This window comes from Amyelois transitella, chromosome 27, assembly GCF_032362555.1.
Source record: "Amyelois transitella isolate CPQ chromosome 27, ilAmyTran1.1, whole genome shotgun sequence".
Taxonomy (NCBI): Eukaryota; Metazoa; Arthropoda; class Insecta; order Lepidoptera; family Pyralidae; genus Amyelois; species Amyelois transitella.
Window position 1 is genome coordinate 3797189 of NC_083530.1, and position 25115 is coordinate 3822303.

Below are 25115 nucleotides of genomic sequence, written 5' to 3' on the forward strand. Positions count from 1 at the left end.
CATAATTCTACTTCTTTTACTTCGAAACCTCATGACTGAGGGTCTTGCTTACCATTAACAATACAAAAAAGAATAGGACCACTCCATCTCTTTCCCATGGATGTCGTAAAAGGCGACTAAGGGATAGGCTTATAAACTTGGGATTCTTCTTTTAGGCGATGGGCTAGCAACCTGTCACTATTTGAATCTCAATTCTATCATTAAGCCAAATAGCTGAACGTGGCCATTTAGTCTTTAAGACTGTTGGCTCTGTCTACCCCGCATGGGATATAGACGTGACCATATGTATGTAACAGTTTTTCCAAGGTAGGCATTTGTGCAAACTGTCCACCTAAAACGCCCCAAGATGTAGCGATGACTCTTCTTTATAAAACTAGAGAGTACTTTTATGTCTTTTTTTCAGACCACTGATAAAATTGGTGGACCGACTGCTTCTAGTCGGCATGATGAGAGACGAAGATGTGGAGAAACTGCTCATCATGATCAACCCGGAAACCTGGGACCCCACGTTTGATAAAGGTAACTCTTTGCCGATTATCTCTCACGTTAATTAATCATAACTATGTATTCTTTCGTCCACATCTCTATTCTAACATTAGATAGTTTTGAAGTTGACTTTATTAAAGAAAATGCTGCAGTGCAGTTCGTTACCGCTTCTTCTGGACTGAAGCTTTGAATGCGGCAATAAGGCAAAATGTTTTTTTGAATACTTTACTTTCAAAGACTAATCTTTGCTGAATTACGTCTTCTTCATCCAGGCATACAATGCGCTTTTGACCATGATTAAGGGAGTCAGTTTTTCACGCGAAGCTACTCCCGTCTGACCTCCACAACATTCGCAGAGGAACCTAACCCGTATTGCATCATGGTTTCAGTTGCTTGAATGTTTGTTGATAGATACATGGGCACTTTATTCGGGCACCTTATCGGTTGACCAACGATGATCTCGTAATTCTTCTCTCTATAAAGTAACTGTTCTATTAATCTAGTCACCTGATCTTCACACTGTTGAATCATGATCAGATGTGGATGAATCGGAACCAAAAAGATTATGAATGTTACTTATTTTCATGCTTAACTACAACTGACTATGAACGCTCCGCAGAGGGTAAAGACGAACACCGCAAAGGTCTACTCCACATGAAGATGGCTGAAGGTGCTAAACTGCAGATGTGCTACCTTCTACAGCATCTCAATGACATACAACTGAGGCACAGAGTGGAGGCTATCATAGCGTTCGCTCATGATTTCGTTGGTGATTTGCAGACTGACCAGCTAAGGTTCGTATTATACGTGCATATAGTAATGTCTTTTTTCCTGGCGGTGAGACAGAGCCAACAGTCTCAATAGGATTTTAAGGCCACGATCAGCTGTGTAACAGGTTGCTAGCCTATCGCCCATAAGAGGAATCTCTAGTTTATAAGCCTATACCCTAGTCCCCTTTTACGATATCCATGTGAAAGATCTATTCTAAAATGGCGGAAATCATACGAAACTAGTATATGTACAATAATACATTAAATTAACAAGCTTCTTGTCCAGAGGATGGGGAAAAATCTTTAATTTTTCATACTTGTCATTTCACGATCTAGACGTAGGTACTTCTTTTAATCTATTCATCTAAGTTGTTTGTTTATTGTACACTCGACTTACCTTTATGCCCGTCATAACGTCCCCGATCCGATCAAAATATTATGTTACAAAATAGAACAGATCGCGCGAAAAACTATCGATATCCCGTTTCACGTCATAATAAAAAGCGAAACAGCGATAGTTTTTCGCGCGATGACAACGGCGTCGCACTTACCTTGCTACTCGTACTTGGACTTATATAAAATGCTTTATTTTTCAGACGTTACATAGAAATCAAGCAGTCAGATTTACCCAGTGCGGTCGCTGCTAAAAAGACGAGGGAATACCGTTGCCCACCCAGGGAACAAATGAACGCCATTCTTAGTAAGTCATAATTTTTTTACATTGTTATCCGCTGACAAGCATTTAAACTTAGGCATAATAGTTGTTATTCAGTTTTGTATGGATGTGAAAAAAGTTAATTAATGTTGTATCTATTAATTTAAGTATGTAAATTTAAAAGATATTTTTCTGATATTATTTGCTAGAAGACCGCTAGATGGCGGGACTAAAGGCTGCTCGTGGCGTCTAAAACCCAGCATTATGATACATACATACATATGGTCACGTCTATATCCTTTACGGGGTAGACAGAGCCTACAGCCTTGAAAAGCATTATGATTTATTTGTAAAATCGATATAACCTTTAGCTTGTACAATATGCTGTACGGTATCTATATTTTCAAATGCCTTCCGATAATGGAATTTGTCACCGCGATCAAAGCTCAGTCGGGTTCGCTAGTTACGATAATTTCCTCATTTTCTCACATATTCTGGTGATCAGTGGACCTCGGCTCCTCCTTAAAGAGCATGTACCTAATGGCAGTTAGTATTCTGATGAATTACTTCAAAATCCAGGTTTCAAGCACATGGAAGAAGAGGACAAGGAGAACATACCGTGCGGAGAAGATCTGATCGCGCGCATGAACGAGTTCCACGGCAGCCTCATGGCGCATGTCTCCCTCAACGCGTTACAGGAACCTGACGGAGAGGTATGGGTGGATATGATGTCTTTATCCTGTACGGGGTAGACAGAGCCAACAGACTCCGAAGGACCGAAAGGCCACGTTCAGCTGTTTGGCTTTATGATAGAATTGAGATTCAAAAAGTGACAGGTTGCTATCGCCTAAAAGAAGAATACCAAGTTCATAAGCCTATTCCTTAGTCGCCTTTCACGACATATGGCTTAATGATGGAATTCAGATTCAAACAGTGACAGGTTACTAACCCATCGCCGGGAGGGAGAATCCCAAGTTTTTAGGCCTTTACTTTAATTGGCTTTTACAATCTGATTTTTGCTATACTCTTTTTCAGGAATCGACAGAGCCGGAAACCAAGCCTGGTGCAATTGGAAAACTGTACAATATCATTAACACAGTCAAGGAGCTGGAGGAAGAAGCGAAAGTAAGTCTCATTATTCTCTATCTCTCTCATAATATTGTGTACCTGTTCCCGGTCGTCTTAAAAGTTCTGGCGTTAGTCCCGGTTATATGCTCACCTCTCTGGAGTGGAGCCCAGGGTGCGATTTGACCATGATCTTGGATTAGATGAGTTACTTACTACTCATTAACAAAACATTACGACAAATAATTGTATGTCTATGTCGTTTTTTTATCTGATGAACAGTATCTATAAATTCATTTTAATAGAGTTAAAAAGGAATTATTCAATATTGTATCCAGCAATTTTCATATATATTACAAATGAAAATTTGAATTATGAATTTTATTTTTACTCCTTGAGTGAACATTATATAATTTATTTAATTACTTATGAATTAGTTAAATGGTGAAGAGAGCTATGAATATGAATGGAGCGAAACAATTAGGTATGCAGGGATCGTGGCAAATGTAAAGATGCCTACCCATAAAGAATTGTGATTCTATATACAGTACCTGGGTGACGGAGCGGTGCTCGGTGGACGTGGTGAACCATTTAAAACGAACGGTGGACGAAAAATATTACAAATATTGCTCGTTTTATAGTATAGGATATGTACATTACAGGCCATAGAAGAACCGCCAAAGAAGACGCCAGAAGAGAAGTTCCGGAAAGTCCTCATCCAGACCATTGTGAGCTGGGCTGAGGAGTCCCAGATTGAAACGCCTAAACTTGTTCGAGAGATGTTCAGGTATTTATCCGTAATTCTGGCTTACACCAGGGGCAACATTCCTCTCTTGGGTAAATGGTCCAAATGTATATGTAATGTGCCGTGTGGTTTTCGGCACCAATACAAAAAAGAATAAGACCACTCCATCTCTTTCCCATGGATGTCGTAAAAGGCGACTAAGGGATAGGCTTACAAACTTGGGATTCTTTTTTGGCGATGGGCTAGCAACCCGTCACTATTTGAATCACAATTCTATCATTAAGCTAAATAGCTGAACGTGGCCATTCAGTCTTTTCGAGACTGTTAGCTCTGTCTACCCCGCAAGGGATAAAGACGTGACCATATGTATGTATGTATGTATATTATGTTTTAGTGATCTAAAATCATCTTATTAATTTTCCGTATCCATGTTCACTATAAATTAATCTGAATAATAAAAACATCGTGAAGACCTGCATTCAAGCAACAGATTATGTGTTGCAACTATGATTTGGAGGTATTTATTCGACCCATTAATCGTGAAATAGGCTAGCTCCTGACCTTCCTTAAAAGATTCAATCCAACATATATACCAGGACATACATATATACATATGATCACGTCTATATCCCTAGCGGGGTAGACAGAGCCACCAGTCTTGAAAAGACTGATAGGCCACGCTCAGCTGTTTGGCTTAGTGATAGAATTGAGATTCAAATAGTGACAGGTTGCTAGCCCATCGCCTAAAAGAGGAATCCCAAGTTTATAAGCCTTACCCTTAGTCGCCTTTAACGACATGCGTGGGAAAGAGATGGAGTGGTCCTATTCTTTTTTGTAATGGTGCCGGGAACCACACGGCACTGACTGTATACCAGGAGGATAATATAAACAATGAAATATTATTTCCAGCTTGCTAGTTCGCCAGTACGACGCTATAGGGGAACTCATCCGTGCTCTAGAGAAGACTTACGTCATCAACGCCAAAACGAAACTGGACGTCGCGGAAATGTGGGTCGGACTCAGTCAGATCAGAGCTTTACTGCCTGTGCAGATGAGTCAGGAAGAAGAGGAACTTATGAGGAAAAGATTGTGGTAAGTATTTTTTAATTCTTTTGGGGAAAAGATGGAAACTTTGTGTTAAAGAAATCTGGGTCGGGCTCAGTCAGATCCGAGCTTAACTGCCTGTGCAGATGAGTCAGAAATAAAGAGGATATTTTAGAAATGTGGTATCTACGTATTTTCTTGATTCTTTTTTTGTAAATAAGTTGAAGACATTTTAAAATTTAAAGCTGGCATAAAGTTAGTGAAATCAACAATTTTTTGTTTGGTTTCGCTAGTTATGATAATAAAAACATTGTTCATAAAATTATTTTCTCGTTTCAGGAAACTCGTCAATAATCATACATTCTTCCAACATCCAGATTTGATCAGGTATGAATTTCTGCCTTTTTTATTTTGAATCTGAACAGGATTTTGTAGCCCAAGTAGTTTTGTAAAACCATACAGTGGGCGTGACCTTTCAGTCTTTGCAAGACTATTACGCAGTCTTTACCTCTTTTCTTCCTTTTACCTACATACATACATATCGTCACGTCTATATCCCTTGCGGGGTAGACAGAGCCAACAATCTTGAAAAGACTGAATGGCCACGTTCAGCTATTTGGCTTAATGATAGAATTGAGATTCAAATAGTGACAGGTTGCTAGCCCATCGCCTTAAAAAGGATCCCAAGTTTGTAAGCCTATCCCTAAGTCGCCTTTTACGACATCCATGAGAAAGAGATGGAGTGGTCCTATTCTTTTTTGTATTGGTGCCGGGAACCACACGGCACTTTTTTCTTCTCCTTTTACCTATTATCTTAAATAAATAAATAAATATATCTGGGACAAATTACACTGTTTGAATTAGCCTCGAAGTAAGTTCGAAACTTGTGTTACGAGATACTAACTCAACGATACTATATTTTATAACAAATACTTATATAGATAAACATCCAAGACCCAGGCCAATCAGAAAAAGTTCTTTTCTCATCATGCCCTGGCCGGGATTCGAACCCGGGACCTCCGGTGTCACAGACAAGCGTACTACCGCTGCGCCACAGAGGCCGTCTAATAATCGTCGTCTATTTAATAACCGTCGTCTAATCTTCCGGGAAACAGGATTGTTTGTCTTCCTGGAAACATGATAAACGAGGATTTGTGTTTGATTCGTCATAATTGTATATATTGTATAGAGTTCTCCGCGTGCACGAGAACGTGATGGCGGTGATGATGAACACGCTGGGGCGGCGTGCGCAGGCGCAGTCCGACGCCGCGCCCGCCAGCCCGCCCACGCCCGAGGACAAGGAAAAGGTACGACCCACACAAGAATTATAAATAACGTAAACTTAATTATCTTAATTATTCAGTAAGAGAATCTGATTGGACGGTTGAGTGGAAGAGATCCCTTCATGGGATAAGTCCCTCATTGCAAGTGTTTTATTTTATTAACAACTATGTACTATTTCTTGTAACTGTGCAAATTTCTGGGCAATGAAGATATTGCAAACAAACAAACAGAATCGTAAAACATACATACATACATATAGGTAATCACGCCTCTTTCCCGGAGGAGTAGGCAGAGACTACCTTAGTCTTTCCACTTGCCACGATCTCTGCATACTTCCTTCACTTCATCCACATTCATAATTCTCTTCATGCAAGCTCGGCGGCTTCGGGTATTTTTGATCTGACCCTTTACCAGGACGTCCTTAATTTGATCAAGATACGTTCGTCAAGAATCGTAAAAATGTATGTAAATTTGTTTATTATCACCAGGACACATCCCACGAGATGGTGGTAGCCTGCTGCCGTTTCCTCTGCTACTTTTGTCGCACGGGTCGGCAGAATCAGAAGGCTATGTTCGACCACTTCGACTTCTTGCTGGAGAACTCCAACATTCTGCTGTCCAGGCCTTCGTTGAGAGGCTCCACGCCGCTAGACGTCGCTTATTCCAGTTTGATGGAAAACACTGAGCTGGCTTTGGCTTTGAGGTTAGTTTTGATGTAATTTATAACATTTTTCTCCCGGCGTTTCTATTTGTATCATTTTTATATTGTGCCCAAGACTTTCATCCAGGTCAGAATAAAGTGCATGCAATCTGGAATTAATTTACCAAATTTCAAACTTCTCGCAATATTTTTGTGGTCAGCTTTCTTTTTTGTATTATTTTGCTGTGTAAAAAAAACTTACATAAAAGTCTGAGAAATTGGACATCCAAGGAAAAGAGATGGAGCGGATATTTTAAAGTGTCGAGAACCACACTGCAATTTCGAATAGGACCAATAGACATAAGAAAGGCGTTGGCGTGAGCATTGGCAAGTATGAATTTATTTCATTCAAACATTTTGTTTTCCAGGGAGCATTACCTGGAGAAAATAGCAGTATACCTCTCCCGTTGCGGTCTTCAGAGCAACTCCGAGCTGGTGGAAAAGGGCTACCCTGATCTCGGCTGGGATCCGGTAGAAGGCGAACGTTATTTGGACTTCTTGAGGTTTTGCGTTTGGGTACGTATCTAATGCTTATTATGTTTTGCCTATGGGCTACGTTCCTTTGGAAATTTCTCAATATTCTTTCTAAGCTGATACCTATGTGTATGATTCTCAGTATATTTATACATGTATTTTAACTTTTTTAAACTCTGTTAATGATTTCAGCTGTGTTATGATAGATATAACAACATATAGTCACGTCTATATATTTTGCGGGGTAGACCTTTAAAGGACTGAATTCAGATTCAAATAATGACAGGTTGCTAACCCAACGCTTACAAGAGGAATCCCAAGTTAATCAGCATATATCAAAGCCGCTTTTTGCGACATCCATGGCAAAAATATCGAGTGGTTCTATTCTAAAGTGCCAGAAACCACTCAGCACCATAACATATACAAATAGATTTTCAAACATTTTTTTCTCTCAACAGGTAAACGGCGAAAGCGTAGAAGAAAATGCGAACCTTGTCATTCGCCTTCTGATCAGAAGACCAGAGTGTCTTGGACCAGCTCTGAGAGGAGAAGGAGAGGGGCTGTTGAAGGCAATCGTGGACGCCAACAAAATGAGTGAGAGAATAGCAGACAGGAGGAAATTGAGGGAAATAGAGCAGGAGGGAGATACGAGTGTAAGGATTTCATTCTTTATGTCTAGGGAATAAAGTTGTGTATCAAATAATCTGGAGTAGTTTCCCTGACTCAATATTATCCGAAATTTTAGTTTTGTATTTTCAATACTTTATTGAATTTAAAAGCTACAACTGGGTACTAATAGTATTCTAGCACATAATGTCTGTAAGGAAACTTAGGCGCACGAATCCGATTCACACTTGACCAGTTTTTAAGGTTCCATATATAAATGAACCCTCAAATTATTTATTAAGTTTTGGCATGTCTGTTACCACTTATTTAGTTTCTTAACAAATCATCATCATTCTTCCCGCAGTTCAGCCATCCTCTACCGGAATCTGACGATGACGAAGACTATATCGACACGGGAGCCGCCATCTTGAATTTTTACTGCACCCTCGTGGATTTACTGGGGAGGTGTGCGCCCGACGCGGGAGTTATAGCTTTGGTGAGAAACGAAACAATTATCTTTTTTTCTCTTTTTTTCTTCTGGGATGAGGGAGAGAGAGGCGGCATCATCCTCAGGGTATTAAGATCTTTAATTATGTCTAACTCTATATCTTTTGTGTAATTCCCGGCACCAATATAAAAAAAGAATTATACCACTCCGTCTCGTTCCCATAGATGTCGTAAAAGGCGACTAAGGGATAGGTTTATAAAATTGGGATTCTTCTTTTAGGCGATGGGCTAGCAACCTGTCACTATTTGAATCTCAATTCTATCATCGAGCCAAAAAGCTGAACGTGGCCTGCAAGTCTTTTCAAGACTGTTGGCTCTGGCTAGCCCGCAAGGGATATAGACGTGACTATATGTATGTATGCTGTTTCTTTTGTTATGACAAAATAAATAATTATGTTCTGAGTCCACCTATAACCACTCCAAAAGAAAAAGTGGTTATCATAAAATAGTACTGGCATTTTTTTTTACGATATGAAGCTAATATAATTTAGACTACCATTCGAGAATTCGACCCTGTTTTGCAAGGTTTTCATTATAATTGTATGTCTCTCTTTGCGTTGCACCCTTCACTGCTAATCTCCAGAGAATCTGTTCAGCACCAATTAGTATGAATAATTATTCCCCAGGGCAAGAACGAGTCGCTGCGCGCGCGCGCCATCCTGCGCTCGCTGGTGCCGCTGGAGGACCTGCAGGGCGTGCTCAGCCTGCGCTTCACGCTCAGCAACCCCGCCGTCGGGGAGGACCGCCCCAAGTCAGGTCAGCGGGCTTCTCTCTCTCTCTCTCTCTCTCTCTCTCTCTCTCTCTCTCTCTCTCTCTCTCTCTCTCTCTCTCTCTCTCTCTCTCTCTCTCTCTCTCTCTCTCTCTCTCTCTCTCGCGGACTCTCGAACTCAATCCCAAGCTCAATTCTGTCGCAATCCAATTTGATTTGACGGCGTCTGTGGCGCAACGGTAGTACGCTTGTCTGTGACACCGGAGGTCCCGGGTTCGAATCCCGGCCAGCGCATGTTGAGAAAAGGACTTTTTCTGATTGGCCTGGGTCTTGGATGTTTATGTATATAAGTATTTATTGTAAAATATAGTATCGTTGAGTTAGTATCTCGTAACACAAGTCTCGAACTTACTTCGAGGCTAACTCAATCTGTGTAATTTGTCCAGTATATATTTATTTATTATTTTATTTTATTTACTCTCGAACTCAATCCCAAGCTCAATTCTGTAGCAATCCAATTCCAATCACAATTTAGTTTGTTACACTTGAAATCATTAACATTGAGTAGCATTGGTATTGCGATTGTGTCATGATTGTGTCATGTTAATTAGTTCACTCAATATCCGCCCGATTTCGGCTCAATGTGGCGCTAGTGTGAAATTCAAGAGTGCCAAATGACGTTTCTTGCATTGAGATTGGCATTGTATATTGTCATTGTGAGTCGAGAGTAAGCCTGCAGTTCTTTACTTGTTTCACTAGCCGAATATTCTCGTTACAATCCCACCTCTCTGGAGCCTGGGATGCGGCTTTTTGGCAACTATCCTGAATTGGTTAAGTAAGGTTTTATACCATTTGTCACTGTTCCATATATCTTTCATATGGTCAGGTCTATTTGCCTTACGGGTAGACAGAGCTAGTAGTCTTGAAAAGACTGATAGGCCACGTTCAGCTGCGTGGCTTGATGATAGAATTGAGATTCAAATAGTGACAGGTTGCTAGCCCATCGCCTAAAAGAAGAATCTCAAATTTATAAAAATATCCTCTAATCGCCTTTAACGACTTTTTCCATGGTTAATAGTTTTATTTTTTCTTAATAATACTTTAACATCGCCGGAATATCGCACATATACGAAACATGTTTCAGACATGCCATCTGGACTAATCCCCGGACACAAACAAAGCGTGGGACTATTCCTGGAGAGAGTGTACGGGATTGAAACTCAAGAATTATTCTATAGATTGCTCGAAGAAGCCTTCCTGCCTGATCTGCGAGCAGCCACCATGTTAGATAGGGTAAGAAACTTAGAAATAAAGTATACATTGTAACGACCAAGTTGTATGCGCAGCTTCTTTATTAATTATGCCATGATCAGACAAGTTCTTTTCATTAAGAAAAGTATCTCTCCTCTCCCCGGGGACCTAAGAATCTTACTGTAATTCAAAACACTCAGAATGTTTCTAGTTGGCTTGATGAAGTATTTGTCTATGTCTAGTCTAGCTCTATGCCTTTGGATACTGCCATGTATAGTATGTCACTTAGGGTAAGACAGAAATCTAGAACTTAAGACATCATATTGAAGTTATAACGGGAGCGATAACTCACGAACAAAGGGAAGATCTTCCGCCATCCTTTATGTTATGCCTAATTTGAAAAACCGCGGCTCTAATTTGATTGTGTTTAGGCTACAATCCATGAAATCTTTGATATCGCGGTTTAGACCATTCAGTGTAAATATTTATACTTGAAATTTATATTTTCAGAACGACGGTTGCGAGTCCGACATGGCGTTATCGATGAACCGCTATATCGGAAACTCCATTTTGCCTCTTCTCATCAAACACGCCAACTTCTACAACGAGGCGGAGAACTACGCTAGCTTGTTAGACGCTACGTTACATACTGTTTACAGGTAAATAGTTCAAAGTACTTACCATCTTTGGAAAGGAAATAATTAGGCTTTTCTTTTCTCTTCGTACGCCTATATCTTATTATTTGCGTTCCCCTAAATTATTCGAATTCTCACCTACCACACCACCTACCCACACTTCTATGGTGGTACCTCCCAAGTTGGTTTCTCGCCTTCTAAGGTGAGAAACCACCTTCTAAGGCCAACTAAGCTTGTTTTTTACCTAGTAAGGTAAAAGGTTTAAGTATATTAATTAACTGTTAACTATATATGACGATTTCCGTACAAAAAATTACAGGTTATCCAAAAACCGAATGCTAACTAAAGGCCAAAGAGAAGCAGTATCGGACTTTCTCGTGGCTCTGACATCAGCGATGCAGCCGTCCATGTTGCTGAAGCTACTCAGAAAACTCACGGTCGATGTGTCGAGACTTTCAGAGTATACTACAGTTGCTTTGAGGGTGAGTTTTGTTAACTTTATATCATGTCTTTTTTAGAGAATCCTTCCTTAGAAATCGGACTTCTTTTTCCTCCTGGCTTTAGTCCCGGTTGCATCCTCACCACTTAAGAGAGGAGCCCGGGGTATGCTTTTGACCATGGATCTTGGATTGGGTGAGTCAGGTTTTTACAGGAAGCGACTCCCATCTGACCACCGCAACTTTTGCAGCGAAACCTTAACCATATTGGGTGAAAAGAACTGTTTAAAAAACAGACTGTATACATTCATAATATTCATAAAGTCATCATATACTTGGTGTTTCCAGCTTCTTACGTTACATTACGAACGCTGCGCTAAATACTACGGCAGCACCTCCGGCCAAGGGATTTACGGGGCGTCCTCGGACGAAGAGAAGAGATTGACCATGATGCTATTCTCAAATATATTCGATTCTTTGAGCAAGATGGATTACGAGCCGGAGTTGTTCGGGAAAGCCTTGCCGTGCCTTATTGCTATTGGTGAGTTTAAGATTACGCTTAAATAATTTCTTTAAAGTAAGATACTTGCATCCTTTTATATTGATGAATGTAACTTTAACATACTTATACATATTATCACGTGTTTATTACCAGCGGTGTAGATAAAATCAACAGTCTCGAAAAGACTGAAAAGCCACGTTCAGCTGTTTGGCTTAAAAGTGGCTTCAGTTTTAATTTCCTAAGAAAAACGACGTGTTATAAATTTGAGGTGCATTTTTGGGTATTAATGGCAAATTGCGAACAAACAGAAAGGTTTCTTCACCAGTTTGAATTGTCTATTATTAACACTTGGTCTATCAATAACCGTTAACGTTTAATCAAAAATATTGATTATACTTAGATACGTGCATTGTGCATCACATGCACAAACGGAAAACTATTCATGTTAATTTTGATGAAAAGGCGGTAGTCAATTTTCTTTTTAATATAAAATAGGTTTATCCTTAGGAGCAATATAATATTTAAGTTTAATAAAATATTCTTGCTTGTTTTAGGATGCGCTCTACCACCTGACTATTCCCTATCGAAGAACTACGATGACGAATTTTATGGAAAAGAAAATCAATCTTCAGGTAATTTGTAATAGATTATATGCTCTTTCTTTCTATCTCTGTCTCCTCCTATTTTACGTTAGGTTGTGTGCCTGTAGGTTGCTTCTTCCTTTCTAAATTATTCTATGTGTCCAAGAATATTGTTTGACTTTAGATATAACGAACGAATAAACAAACTCACTTTCATATACATATAATAGTTCAAAAAATGTCTACATAATTATATTTTATGTGTGCTTGTTTTGCTCAACCGTAAAACTAATGATTAAAATGTAAAACAGGTGGTCCAGACAATCCACAATACGACCCGCAGCCGATCAACACTTCATCAGTGGCTCTAAACAATGACCTCAACACGATCGTACAAAAGTTTTCGGAACACTACCACGACGCTTGGGCTTCCAGGTAATTAACGAAATATTCGTATTGAAATAACTAGTTCTACATTCATTCATGTTTTTTAATGTAGACAATGTGCATTCGTCCATGATTAAGATTTAAGAGATATATATTTGTATATTGACGTCCGATGAAAATGCTGCAGTGTAGTTTGTTCCGCCGCTTCTTCTACACATGCGCTTTGGAAGCGGTAGTAGTTATAATTAGATTTAAGTGATGTGACGTCAATAAGTGATACCTTGTATCCAATTTTGAAAATAAATCTATTCTATTCTATTCTAACGAGTTACAGGTTTGAATCTTAATCTCTTTTTTTATCAACACACGTTGTTTAACTTGATTGCATTTTTAACTTTGACTTCAACGGTCGGATTATTGCAATTATTGCATATATTGCAATCGGATATGCAATTGATTAAACAGAGTCGGTATAAATATTTATTCCAGGTTAGACACCTGCAGGAACTCTTGGCGAGACATTGTAGATATTTCTGTTTGCAGGAAAATTGAGTTCGGATGGGTGTACGGTGAATCGTGGTCCGACAGTCAAAAATCACACCCCAGACTCAAACCGTACAACATGCTTAACGACTACGTAAGTACAAAATATAATGTTTCTTCAAACAATCTTTTTTTTTTTGAGAACAGCCATTTACTTCGTATAAATTAAGTAAATTAAGTACAAATAATTTAACTTCAAACAATTTTTATTTTTGCGAACAGCCATTTACTTCGTATAAATTAAGTAAATTAAGTACAAATAATTTAACTTCAAACAATTTTTATTTTTGCGAACAGCCATTTACTTCGTATAAATTAAGTAAATTAATCCTACTACTATTATAAAGGCGAAAGTTTGTATGGATGTTTGTTACTCTTTCACGCAAAAACTACTGAACCGATTACCATGAAATTTAGTATGTAGGTAGCTGAAGACCCAGAATAACACATAGGCTACTTTTTATCCCAGAGTTCCCGCGGGATTGATAGGGTTTCCATGCGGACGAAGTCGCGGGCGGCCTCTAGTTACAAATAATTTTACTTCAAACAATTATTTTTTTGCGAACAGCCATTTACTTCATATACTTTATATAAATTTGTTGTTGCTGTACGCGGCGAACTTAGACTTCGCGATCTATTTTTTTAATTTTATAAAAAATTGGGAAGATTTCAAAAACGACTTAATCGGTTTCGATGCCCCACGTACTTAAAATTTCTTAAACAGATCCTATATACATTTTTTATTATCACCAGGAGAAAGAACGCTACAAGGAGCCGGTCAGAGAATCACTTAAAGCCTTGCTCGCCATCGGCTGGTCGGTGGAGCATTCAGAAGTGGACATCCCTAGCACCAACCGCAGCTCCATGCGGCGACAGTCCAAGTCAGGCGTAAGTTTCTCACTTCGTAACCAGTTACAAGAAAAGAATTTTTATTTAACACTTCCATACATTATAAAATATAATAATCTCTGATTTTATGCAAGAAAATCAAAGTTAGATGAAGATTGTCATAGTGTTTCCAGTTACAAGTTTAAATGTTGTAACTGTGTTGTTGTATTAAAAATAATTATTGCACAATTATACTCGTAACAAGAATCAATTTTTTTCCAATTCCACATAAAAAAATTCACTTAGGTTCATTTAATTTAAATAAGAACATAAATGAGTATTAATATTCCACGCATTCAGGAGGGAATAAAGCCGGTAATTTATTTTTGTCTACTCCTTTGTATATAAATGTTAACTTTTTAAATATGTCTTGCATGATATGTCGTAAGTTTCCCCTTAATTTTTCCTTATTTCTATATACCGTAATGCTTCAAACCTTATACCTTGTATTTAAAAAAAAAAACTCAAAAGACATTTATTTATTTCTGAAAAAGGTCACTAAATTGACAATAAAATGAATAAATTTTATATAACATCAACACTGCGCATTTGTGTAGAAGTATATTTACATGGTCACATAGACTATAATCAATAAATAAATCATCATGTTATGAAGCATTACTTTCGGAATGTGATTGTATTAATGTATCCGTTGTTTTCATATCCCCCTAAAACCCACCGATAGCGCGCCCCAGCCGATATTGTGGTAAGTTCCTTTTGTACATAACATTTTATGCCTTCTAAAGAGTTTGCCGTTTGAAATCTACCTTTCATATACTGGTAATAAGATTTTGATAAAAGATTTTATAAAGCCGTAATATTTAAAAAATTCAAACTCAAAATTACTTTTGTAAGTAGTAATTTTACCGTAACTTTTCCTTAAGTTACTTACAGTTTGAAAGCTTCCGCTGTTATGTATAATACAGTATAATTAAGAACTTCTACTTCTTTTAATGAAAGTTTGACTATTATTTCCTTGTCATGCGCATGAATGTGAAATTTTAAATTGAATGTATGGATTACGTTAACTTCTATGGTAAGAAATAAGATGTCTTGTGCTAACCACGACGTTTGACTTTGGTGGCAGCGGTGGAATAACTACTCGTATGTATGTATGTATCTCTACATTATAACATCTTTGTCTCAGTGTGCAACCAACTTGCCTCTAAACTTCCCGGTTTTGCTCTCCGGTCAGGACATTATGAAAGATAATACATAGATACTTAAAATTACTCATTATCCTATATCGGATAGACAGCGGCAACAGTCTCGAAAAAGCTGAAAGGCCACGTTAAGCTGTAAGACTCAATGATAGAATTGAAAGTGAAATAGTGACAGGTTGTAATGAAAAATGACATTTTTCTAATTGACGGTTAGATGACATTAGACTGTAGCACATGTACCTACATATCACTGTAACATCTGTATGATGCCTCTGATAATGCTATAACAGTTGCGACATACTGTTCCTCAAATGATCCGCTTAAATCGACACTGGGAATAATTTCTCATTACAGACGGATTCGGCCACGCCCTTCAATTACAACCCACATCCAGTGGATATGACGAATCTGACGCTCTCTAGGGAGATGCAAAACATGGCGGAGAGGTTAGCCGAGAACGCTCATGATATCTGGGCGAAGAAGAAGAAGGAGGAGTTGGTTACCAACGGAGGTATTGTGTTTTATTATGTCTTTGGTTAACTCTTAACTGTGCAAAGTAAACAGGAATTAATAATTTGTAAAAAAAAAAACGGAGGGTAACTTTTTACACATCAATCTTTTTGAACCAATATAAATGGAGAATCCCTAATACTTGTGACCACGATATAGGAGCGGGAAAGTCAAGTTCCTTACACGGATCAACTACTGTTTGACCAACAAACTCAGCTTGAAGTATAACAAAATGTAGTCTAGTAATGGTTCATTAAATATTAATACATTTTTAAAAATTTAGCCGCAGCGCGTTTCTCTAACTTGCTTTACATAGCATCCTCATCTGTAGGAAATTTAGATACTAGTACAAGACAAAACATCTAGATGGCGCTGTTTGTTCTCACAAAAATATAATTCTACCCCCAGGTGGCATTCACCCTCAACTAGTCCCCTACGACTTACTAACGGACAAAGAGAAGAAGAAAGATCGAGAACGTTCCCAAGAATTCCTCAAATACCTTCAATACCAAGGCTACAAGCTACACAGACCTAGTAAAGCGAGTCAGAGTGATACAGAACAGACCACTACCGGTGTAGCAATAGAGCTCAGATTCGCATACTCGTTATTGGAGAAATTAATTCAGTACATAGACAGGGCGACAATTAACATGAAGTTGTTGAAGCCATCGACTACATTCAGTAGAAGAAGCAGTTTTAAAACCAGCACGAGGGATATTAAGTTCTTTTCTAAGGTAAGTCTTTTGAAAATGCGCAATAATATATGGGATATAGAAAAGTCGATGCACTTAGGTTATTAAACGCAGACAGAAGATCGACTTTCGACAACCTATTTCTAAAATGTTATCTCTTGTTAGTGTTAACTTTAATGAAAGCTTTAACTTAAAGCAATAAAGTTATGTTATTGACATTATTATCTTCTCGCTTAAAGTATCCGCTTTTGATCATGATCCAGAAGTCAGACGAAAAACAGCGACTACCGTAATCAGTTAGTTATTCTGTTTTGAATTAATCTTCAAATTTTTTGTTTACTTTAAATTCTTCTATTTCTATTATCTTAGAATTTGCCTTTTTTCTATCTAATATTTTCATTCACAACTGTACTTTATGACCTTAATGTTGTATTTCTTCTTTTTGTTGATGTTTCAAGCAATGCAAGTCGGAAATAAAGTATTTCAAAAAGGTACAACGCACTGACTTTAGTACCTTTAGCTGTCATTCATATACTTCATGTTACATATCAACGTTGTGTACTTGAAAATTATTGAAACAGATTTTGTTACCTACATAAATTTACACTAGCTGTTGCCCGCGACTTCTTAAATCTCTATAAATGTTAATTTCTTATGTTATTTCAATGTTTAAGCTATATTACTGCACATTTTTTGAAGATCCGTTCAGAAGTTTGTGTGTGATAGAGTGACAAAAATCCACACATCTTTATAAACTTTGGCATTTATAATATTAGTAGACAGGATATGGACTTATCTGAGTAATTAAAATTTTAAGTTAATAGAACATTTATCATTATTGTACTAAATACCTATAATGTATTTTATCACGTACTGAAAGTACGGTCTTTTGTGCCTGTGTATTTATTAAGAGCCTAAAATCTATCAGCAATACCCTAAATGACTTATCTCCGTTTCGCTTACCATACGATATACGATAACCATATAATCATATTTATTAATTTTGTACAATTTTACAAATAGGTCACCACACCATTAACTTAAAACTACACTTCTATTTGTTTTTCGAATAAAAACAATATATTTTCTCACTAGGTGGTGCTACCTCTAATGGAGAAATATTTCTCCACTCATCGCAACTACTTCATAGCGGTGGCTACGGCTACCAACAACGTGGGAGCGGCCAGTCTGAAAGAGAAAGAGATGGTTGCGGCCTTATTCTGTAAACTGGCTAGTTTGCTCAGATCCAGGTATATATATATATATGTATATATTTTGACGATTTACACATATTGAGTTAGCTTCGAAGTAAGTTCGATACTTGTGTTACGAGATACTAACTCAACGATGCTATATTTTATAATAAATACTTATATAGATAAACATCCAAGATGTCAAGACAAGTCCAATTAGAGAAAGTTCGTTTCTCATTATGCCCTGGCCGGGATTCGAAAACTGTGTCTACGAGAAACGCGCAATCGCTGCGCTACAGAGGCTGTCTTATTATAAATATTCAATATTTTATCATTTTTGCTTCTTGATTCTAGACTTTCAATTTTTCTATTGTTGTTGTTGAATCATGATTGAGATCTATGATTATGCTTATGACATCGAACTAAGCGTGAGTGTGGCTTTGGAGAGACTACTATCTGACCTCAGTTACATGTTTTATAATTTAATTTTTTACTTTACTAGAGTTATCCGTATTTAAGGTAGTTGTTCAAACGTGTATAAGATCGTCTAATTTCGATTGATGATCCGCCAGAATAAGTCTGTCAAATTATTTGTAGAAATAAGATTGCTCATAACATAAACCGCTCGAACCTCCTACAGCAGATAGTTAATTACGAGATACTAAATCAATGATGATAAAGTTGCTTCTTAATAAAAACTAATATAGATAGACTTCCAAGACCCAGGTCAAAAGTACCCGAAACCGCCGAGCTTGCATGAAGAGAGTTATGAATGTGGATGAAGCGAAGGAAGTATGCAGAGATCGTGGCAAGTGGAAAGAGGTAGTCTCTGCCTACCCCTCCGGGAAAGAGGCGTGATTTTATGTATGTATGCATGTTCCAAGACCCAGGCCAATAAGAAAAAAGCCACAGACCCTGTCAAAATATCTTGTCAGAAAAATAATGGTTTTTGTGTATTTAGGTTAGCAGCTTTCGGTCCCGATGTCCGCATCACGGTGCGCTGTCTCCAAGTTCTGGTGAAAGGCATAGACGCGAAGTCCCTCGTGAAGAACTGTCCAGAATTCATCAGGACTTCCATGCTTACCTTCTTCAATAACGTAGCCGATGATTTGGGGCATACCATACTAAATTTGCAAGAGGTAAGTACTAAAATTTGTCTATTTCTTAGTATTAAGAAGTGCTGTGTGGTGTTCAAATCCTACCTCGGCTATGTACCAATGACTTTTTACTGAGTTATGTACGTTAGTTTGAGTGCTAACCGATGCTCTTACGGTGAGGGCGAAGATCGTGAGTAAACCTGCACATTCAGGCAACTGGGTGTGTAACCATGATCGAAAATGGGTCAGGTTCCCCTGCAAAGTTTACGGAGTTCAGATAGGACTCGCTTCGAGTAAAAAAATACTCTTCAATCCAGGAATATGGTCAAAAAGCGCAATCTGGACTCCTCCCAAAATAGGTGAGGATGTAACCGGGACTTAGTTCAGGAGGAAAAAGTGAATCTAATGCTCATACGACGCAAAGTGACAGATTATACTTAATGTCTTTGAACATGGTGATTGTAACAATTTTTTTTTCGCAGGGAAAATACGCGCATCTTCGCGGTACCCACCTTAAAACGTCAACATCACTTGCCTACATCAACGGCGTACTTCTGCCTATCCTGACAGCCATGTTTGATCATCTGGCCAACTGCGAATATGGAGCTGATCTTCTATGTAAGTCTTTATTACTGTCAATCACCCGAAATACTGGTTTCCTCACGATGTTTTCCCTCGTCGTAAGAACCTATTTTTGTTCTTCTGTCGTATTAGTCCTGGTTACATCCTCACCAGCCCAGGGTGCGCCTTTGACCATGGAAATGGCAGGGCTTACATGAAGCTACTTCCGTCTGACCTCCCCTATTTTGCAGGGGAACCTAACCCCCTATTGGTCTATGATCAGACATCCATTCGGTTTTCTCACGATGTTTTTCTTCATCGTAAGAGCTTATCGCACTGAAATTTACACAGTTACAAGAAATATTACATAGTTACAAAATTAATAAATTACTTGCAATGGCGGACTTATCCGATGAAGGGAACTCTTCTAGTTAACCGGCAAAAGATATAGGAACTAGATGAGCATCGAATAGCAAACTCAATAATTTGCATGATTTAAAAAGTGGCCTTGATAAAGAGGTCCACTTATAAAAGTACCTACTGAAACTAAAATATTCCCTATGTAAAATGTGGCCTTTGTATCAAAAGTGATATACTTTTCTATGTATCCCACTGTACCTGGCCGCAGTAGATACAAACCTGTGCTACCCTGTGCATCACTCTTTTTTATTCCGGCACCTTAAATTTATCGACCATCGTCACTCTATCATATCAATCTTATATTCAAGTTCAGTCGTTACGTCTTTGTTACGCGTGTTCCGGACAAATGCTAAAAAACCGGTTACGAGGCACAAAATTTAATTAAATGAACGCACTTTTCAAATGACGTATACACCCTTCTTATATCTACTGTGACTCTCCAAAGATTTAGTATCATCTTCACGAGCGAATACGAAAGATGTGATTAAAAACTAAAACTGGAACTTGAACTTGAACTGGACGACTCGCTTGAACTCGATTTAGGTTTTTTATAAGGTTTATACGAGTCCCTGCATGACCTGTCGCACTGTTTTGCGAATATCTTTTTCCGTTTTTTTGGGCATTCGTACGTTAAGCACGCTTGGTCGTACGAGTACATGCACGCCTTTTGACATTTGTCAGCGGATGCTCTTGCGCACGCTTTTTCGTATCTGTCTCGCAGTATGTTTAGATTGTCCACCGTATTTAACGCTGATTCGTTTATATTACCTTTCGGCACTGGTATTGGTTGCTGAAAGTTATAGAATAATTTATAAATAGAATTAAATTAATACGAAGAGAGTACATCTAAACACTTGGAAATTTCTTTCACTTCATCCATATTAATTAGGCTCTTCACGCAACTTCGACTAAGTTTAGGGTACTATAATGACCTAAAGCTTCGCCAAGACGTCCCCTGATTAGATAAAAAAGAGTTTGTCTTTGTCATTCCGTTCCAGTATTCTCATTAACAGTATCTTCGAATATCTATTTAGTTCACCTGCTTTCATTCGTCTTCTATTATTTTGTATTATATTTATGATTCATAGTAGGCAAATAAACGTTTGAATCTTTCTACACATGAATGGAAATTATAATAAGAAATCATCGTATTTCGGCAGAAACAGTCGAATTTTGGAACTTAATTTTCCCAAACGTCTAAAAAACGTACTGACAAAGGGAGAATGAAGAACACGAAGAGTTATGAATGTGGATGAAACGAAAGAAGTATGCAGAGATCGTGGCAAGTGGAAAGATGTAGTCCAATTCAGCTTACCGTAAAATCTTAGCGAAATTATTTCACAGATTGTCAAATATCGGTTACTGTTATACCATGTTATATAATATGCAAAACTCATGCTTTTAACTAGTTAGGAAAATGTTTAAAGTTGATACGAACAATAAATTCGTTAGGAAGGAATCGACTCAAACTAGTATTTAGTAGTACTAACTACGAGTAACTGATTACCTTTTCAACTCTTCTCAACAAAGGCCAACAAGCAGCCGCAAAGAAATCGTCTTTGTTAAAGGCGCCATCAGCTGTAAAATTAATTTATCCATACAATATTAGTACATACATACATACATATGGTCACGTCTATATCCCTTGCGGTGTAGACAGAGCCAAAAGTCCTGAAAAGACTGAATTGATAGGACTGAAAGGGATAGGCTTACAAACTTGGGATTAGCAACCTGTCACTATTTGAATCTCAATTCCAACATTAAGCCAAACAGCTGAACGAGGATTTTCAAGACTGTTGGCTCTGTTTACCCTGCAAGGGATAAAGACGTGATGATATGTACATATGTATGTATGGATTATTCGCGCGTGTAGGTGAATAAAAATAGTTAATAAATAAAGCGTACTTCTCCCTGTTCTCTTGCCAACGCCTAAAGTCGTTTCTGGCGCGAATTCCATTATGCACCCCGTCCTCGCGTGTCTAGAGAACGCCTCCTTGAAACTCGACTTGCATCCTGATCCCATGCATGACATTTTTAATGCCGATTTACATGCCTGCGAAAATGTGGTGTTTATTAAAGGCGACTCAGGGATAGGCTTACAAACTTGGGATTCTATTTTTTAGGCGATGTGCTAGCAACCAGTCACTATTTGAATCTCAATTCTATCATTAAGCCAAATAGCTGAGCGTGGCCTATCAGTCTTTTCAAGACTGTTTGCTCTGTCTACCCCACAAGGGATATAGACGTGACCATATGTATGTATGTATTAAAAAAGAAAAAAACTAGCTGTTGCTCGCGAGTTCGTCCGCGTTAAATCTTTATGAATTTTGAAATATTGCAAAGTTTAATGAAATTATTTACATTGTTTTTGCATGAAAGTGTAACAAACACACACACATGTAAACATCTGTACAAACTTTCGCATTTATAAGGTTAGTAGGTTTTGAATGAATGGTTTGTGGTTCCCGCCATTTTGGACCATCACTTTCCCATGGATGTCGTTAATGGTTACTAAGGGACCATTTTTTATACCAACAGGTCTCTTAGCAAGGAAGAAACTTGGAATACCAGCCGCTTCTCTTATCGTGCAAATTGTAAAAGCCAATCAAGTGAATAGCTAATCAACTTATGACTCTTTGTGTGACTTTTGGCTACTCGTTGCAATCTGTTTTTCTCTGAATCTAAATTCTATCATTAAACCATCCAGCCACAATACATGCCTACTTCTTTCACTTCATCCACATTCATGCCTTTCAGGTCAGGACGTAAACAAATTCCTACCTTGTAGCACTTTTTAACAACCACTTTAGAACAAGAGTCTCCGTATGCTTTACGTAGTATTTTCGTCTTAAACATTTCTTTATTGATGTCTTTTTCTTCTTCATCTGATTCTGGATCAGGCACCTGCAAAAATATTATGGGGTTTAATTAAAATATTACAAAAAAGTTACAATCCCAGAGGAGTGTAAACGGGATACGTTGCGTGGGAGTAGGACGTAACTTGATCAAATCAGAGACGTCCTGGCAAAAGGTCAAGTCAAGAGTTCCCAAAACCTTGCATGAAGATAGTTATGAACGTAGATAATGCGAAAGAACTATGCATGCACATAGGCATTTGCGTTAACGACAACGAACGAAGTTGCAGGTAAAAGCTAGTAGGTAAGTTTAATAAAAAGAAAGGTTAATTTTTGGTTTTGGCTATAACGATATTATTCTGACTACTAACTACATACTACAGTATTTGCTCTTATATTTATATTCCATAGTCCGACTAAACTAAATAGCCTTGCTTTATACCTATATTTTCCTGACTTAGCCATATTGATTGCTTACTCTAAAGTTGACTGAAAAGTTACCTTTTCTGTTTTACCCCTGCCTGCGTCAGCGTTTTTAAATGTTATAATTAAGGTATCATTCTTATCTTTCGGCACATCGACGTCCGTTTTACTTTTTCTTCTCTGCGTTTCAATTCCATATCTTTCTGTCATTTTAGTCTTAAACAGAGGATCACCTCTTCTATGCAAAGTTTTAGGATTATACAAATGTTTTTTCGATTCTTTATCCGATTTATTAGCACTGTTATTTTTCGATTGACCATTCACGTTGATTGAAAATGAAATATCTCTATTAATGCTTCTTAGATCGGCTTTGTGATCTATTTTCTTAACACGTGATTTTGTTTGAAGTGCTGCATCGTTGGGTTTTTGAGATACATTATTAACTTTATGAGTATCTATAAAAAATATCTGCGCCATTTTTTTAGTGGTCTCATTCCCATTTTTTTCTTTTTTCGGCCTATCGTTGGAAACGAGTTTTTTCTTATCCTTTATCACCTTATTTTTAGACGCTGTCGGCGCTTGAAGGTTTTCAATTTTGGGCAATCTATTTTCTGTTTTATTGTGGTCTGAATCTGATCCATCAGTTTCTGCTTCCTCGCTCGTTTCACCAGATTCCGGAGAGTTATTATCTGCTGTCATTTGAGTAGCGGGAAACATTTTAGGCATTGTAGACACTTTATCAGGTTTAGATCTATTCTTTTTACGTTTCTTTTCAGCTTTGTATTGCTCATCGATTTCAGAATCGGTTGAATAATCTTTTTCAGATTCGATACTTTCCGTTTTATATATTTTTTTCAGTTGTTCATAGTTTTTGATTAACTCTTGAAGAGCAGTATTTACTCTTGATATATTTTTAATGACATCGATAACGGTATCGTTTGGCAGTGTTCCTGCCATGTCTCTTGGGGATTTGGCATTTTTAGTTTCAATCTGTAGCTAAAAATACGATAGAAATATATAATTTTGTTCATGCTATCCTACTTAGAATCAAAAATAGAAAAAAATTCAGTATATATATGTATGTATTTGTTACTTTTATGTTAAATCTTCTGGACGGATAAATAACATTAGGGCACTTTATATCCCGAAATTACTAAGGGAGCAGAGGCCCAAAGTGCATCAAGTTACAAAAAAGTTACATAATTTGACAGTAATTACCAAAGGCTCAACAGGGATTGACAGTAAATATAGTTGAAACACAAACACGTAGAGTAACATTGAAAATTTTTGTCAAAACATTTAATAAATATAACTTTAGTTATCGTTCTCAATTTATGAAATTGCATAAAATCAGAATTTTATGACTCTGTTGCAAAACCATATAATACTCATAAAAGTGGGTAATTGAATTTTATTTCACTACTATTGCCTAGAATACCCAGAAACAGAGTACTACATTCCTTAAGGTTGGCATATATGGTGTCGTAGAAGCCGACTCAGACTGAGTTGCTTCCATCGCATCCTTAGCCTGAGCCCTTCTCAATATGTCATATGAAGTAACAGAGGAATAATTGACAGTTAAGATAACATGACTGCTGATGTATATAAGTTACATAAATATGTACATACATATGGTCACGTCTGCATCCCTTGTGGGGTAGACAAGAGCCAACAGTCTTTAAAAGACTGATAGGCCACGTTCAGCTGTTTGGCTTAATTATAGAATTGAGATTCAAATAGTGACAGGTAGCTAGCCCATCGCTTATAAGAGAAATCCGAAGTTTATGAACCTATCCCTTAATATTAACGACATCCATCGGAAAGAGCTGGAGTGGTCCTATTTTTTTTTGTACTGGTGGAACCACACGGCATACAAGTATATAAGTTTGATGTACATAAAAGCTTAGAAACGGGGCAAAGGCGAAAATAGAC

The 25115-nt window shown here is 37.8% G+C and overlaps 1 protein-coding gene across 6 annotated transcripts in view; it reads left to right on the forward strand.

The window, feature by feature from the left end:
- LOC106141160 (ryanodine receptor) overlaps positions 1-25115 on the forward strand; it is a 113998-nt gene that overhangs the window by 51282 nt on the left and 37601 nt on the right. For 4 of the 6 annotated variants that reach the window (XM_060952055.1, XM_060952054.1, XM_060952058.1 and 1 more), the window contains exons 46-73: positions 404-519; positions 1106-1280; positions 1853-1956; positions 2491-2624; positions 2947-3036; positions 3639-3763; positions 4631-4813; positions 5105-5152; positions 5955-6072; positions 6538-6752; positions 7118-7265; positions 7682-7876; positions 8194-8325; positions 8963-9092; positions 10190-10338; positions 10807-10955; positions 11251-11413; positions 11717-11909; positions 12425-12502; positions 12763-12886; positions 13382-13475; positions 14135-14269; positions 14955-14975; positions 15787-15943; positions 16351-16676; positions 17730-17884; positions 18789-18966; positions 19407-19542. In XM_060952055.1, the coding sequence (XP_060808038.1) occupies positions 404-519; positions 1106-1280; positions 1853-1956; positions 2491-2624; positions 2947-3036; positions 3639-3763; positions 4631-4813; positions 5105-5152; positions 5955-6072; positions 6538-6752; positions 7118-7265; positions 7682-7876; positions 8194-8325; positions 8963-9092; positions 10190-10338; positions 10807-10955; positions 11251-11413; positions 11717-11909; positions 12425-12502; positions 12763-12886; positions 13382-13475; positions 14135-14269; positions 14955-14975; positions 15787-15943; positions 16351-16676; positions 17730-17884; positions 18789-18966; positions 19407-19542 (3971 nt within the window). The remainder of the gene's footprint in view (positions 1-403; positions 520-1105; positions 1281-1852; positions 1957-2490; positions 2625-2946; positions 3037-3638; positions 3764-4630; positions 4814-5104; positions 5153-5954; positions 6073-6537; positions 6753-7117; positions 7266-7681; positions 7877-8193; positions 8326-8962; positions 9093-10189; positions 10339-10806; positions 10956-11250; positions 11414-11716; positions 11910-12424; positions 12503-12762; positions 12887-13381; positions 13476-14134; positions 14270-14954; positions 14976-15786; positions 15944-16350; positions 16677-17729; positions 17885-18788; positions 18967-19406; positions 19543-25115) is intronic. The other 2 variants (XM_060952057.1, XM_060952060.1) reach the window with 1 other exon arrangement.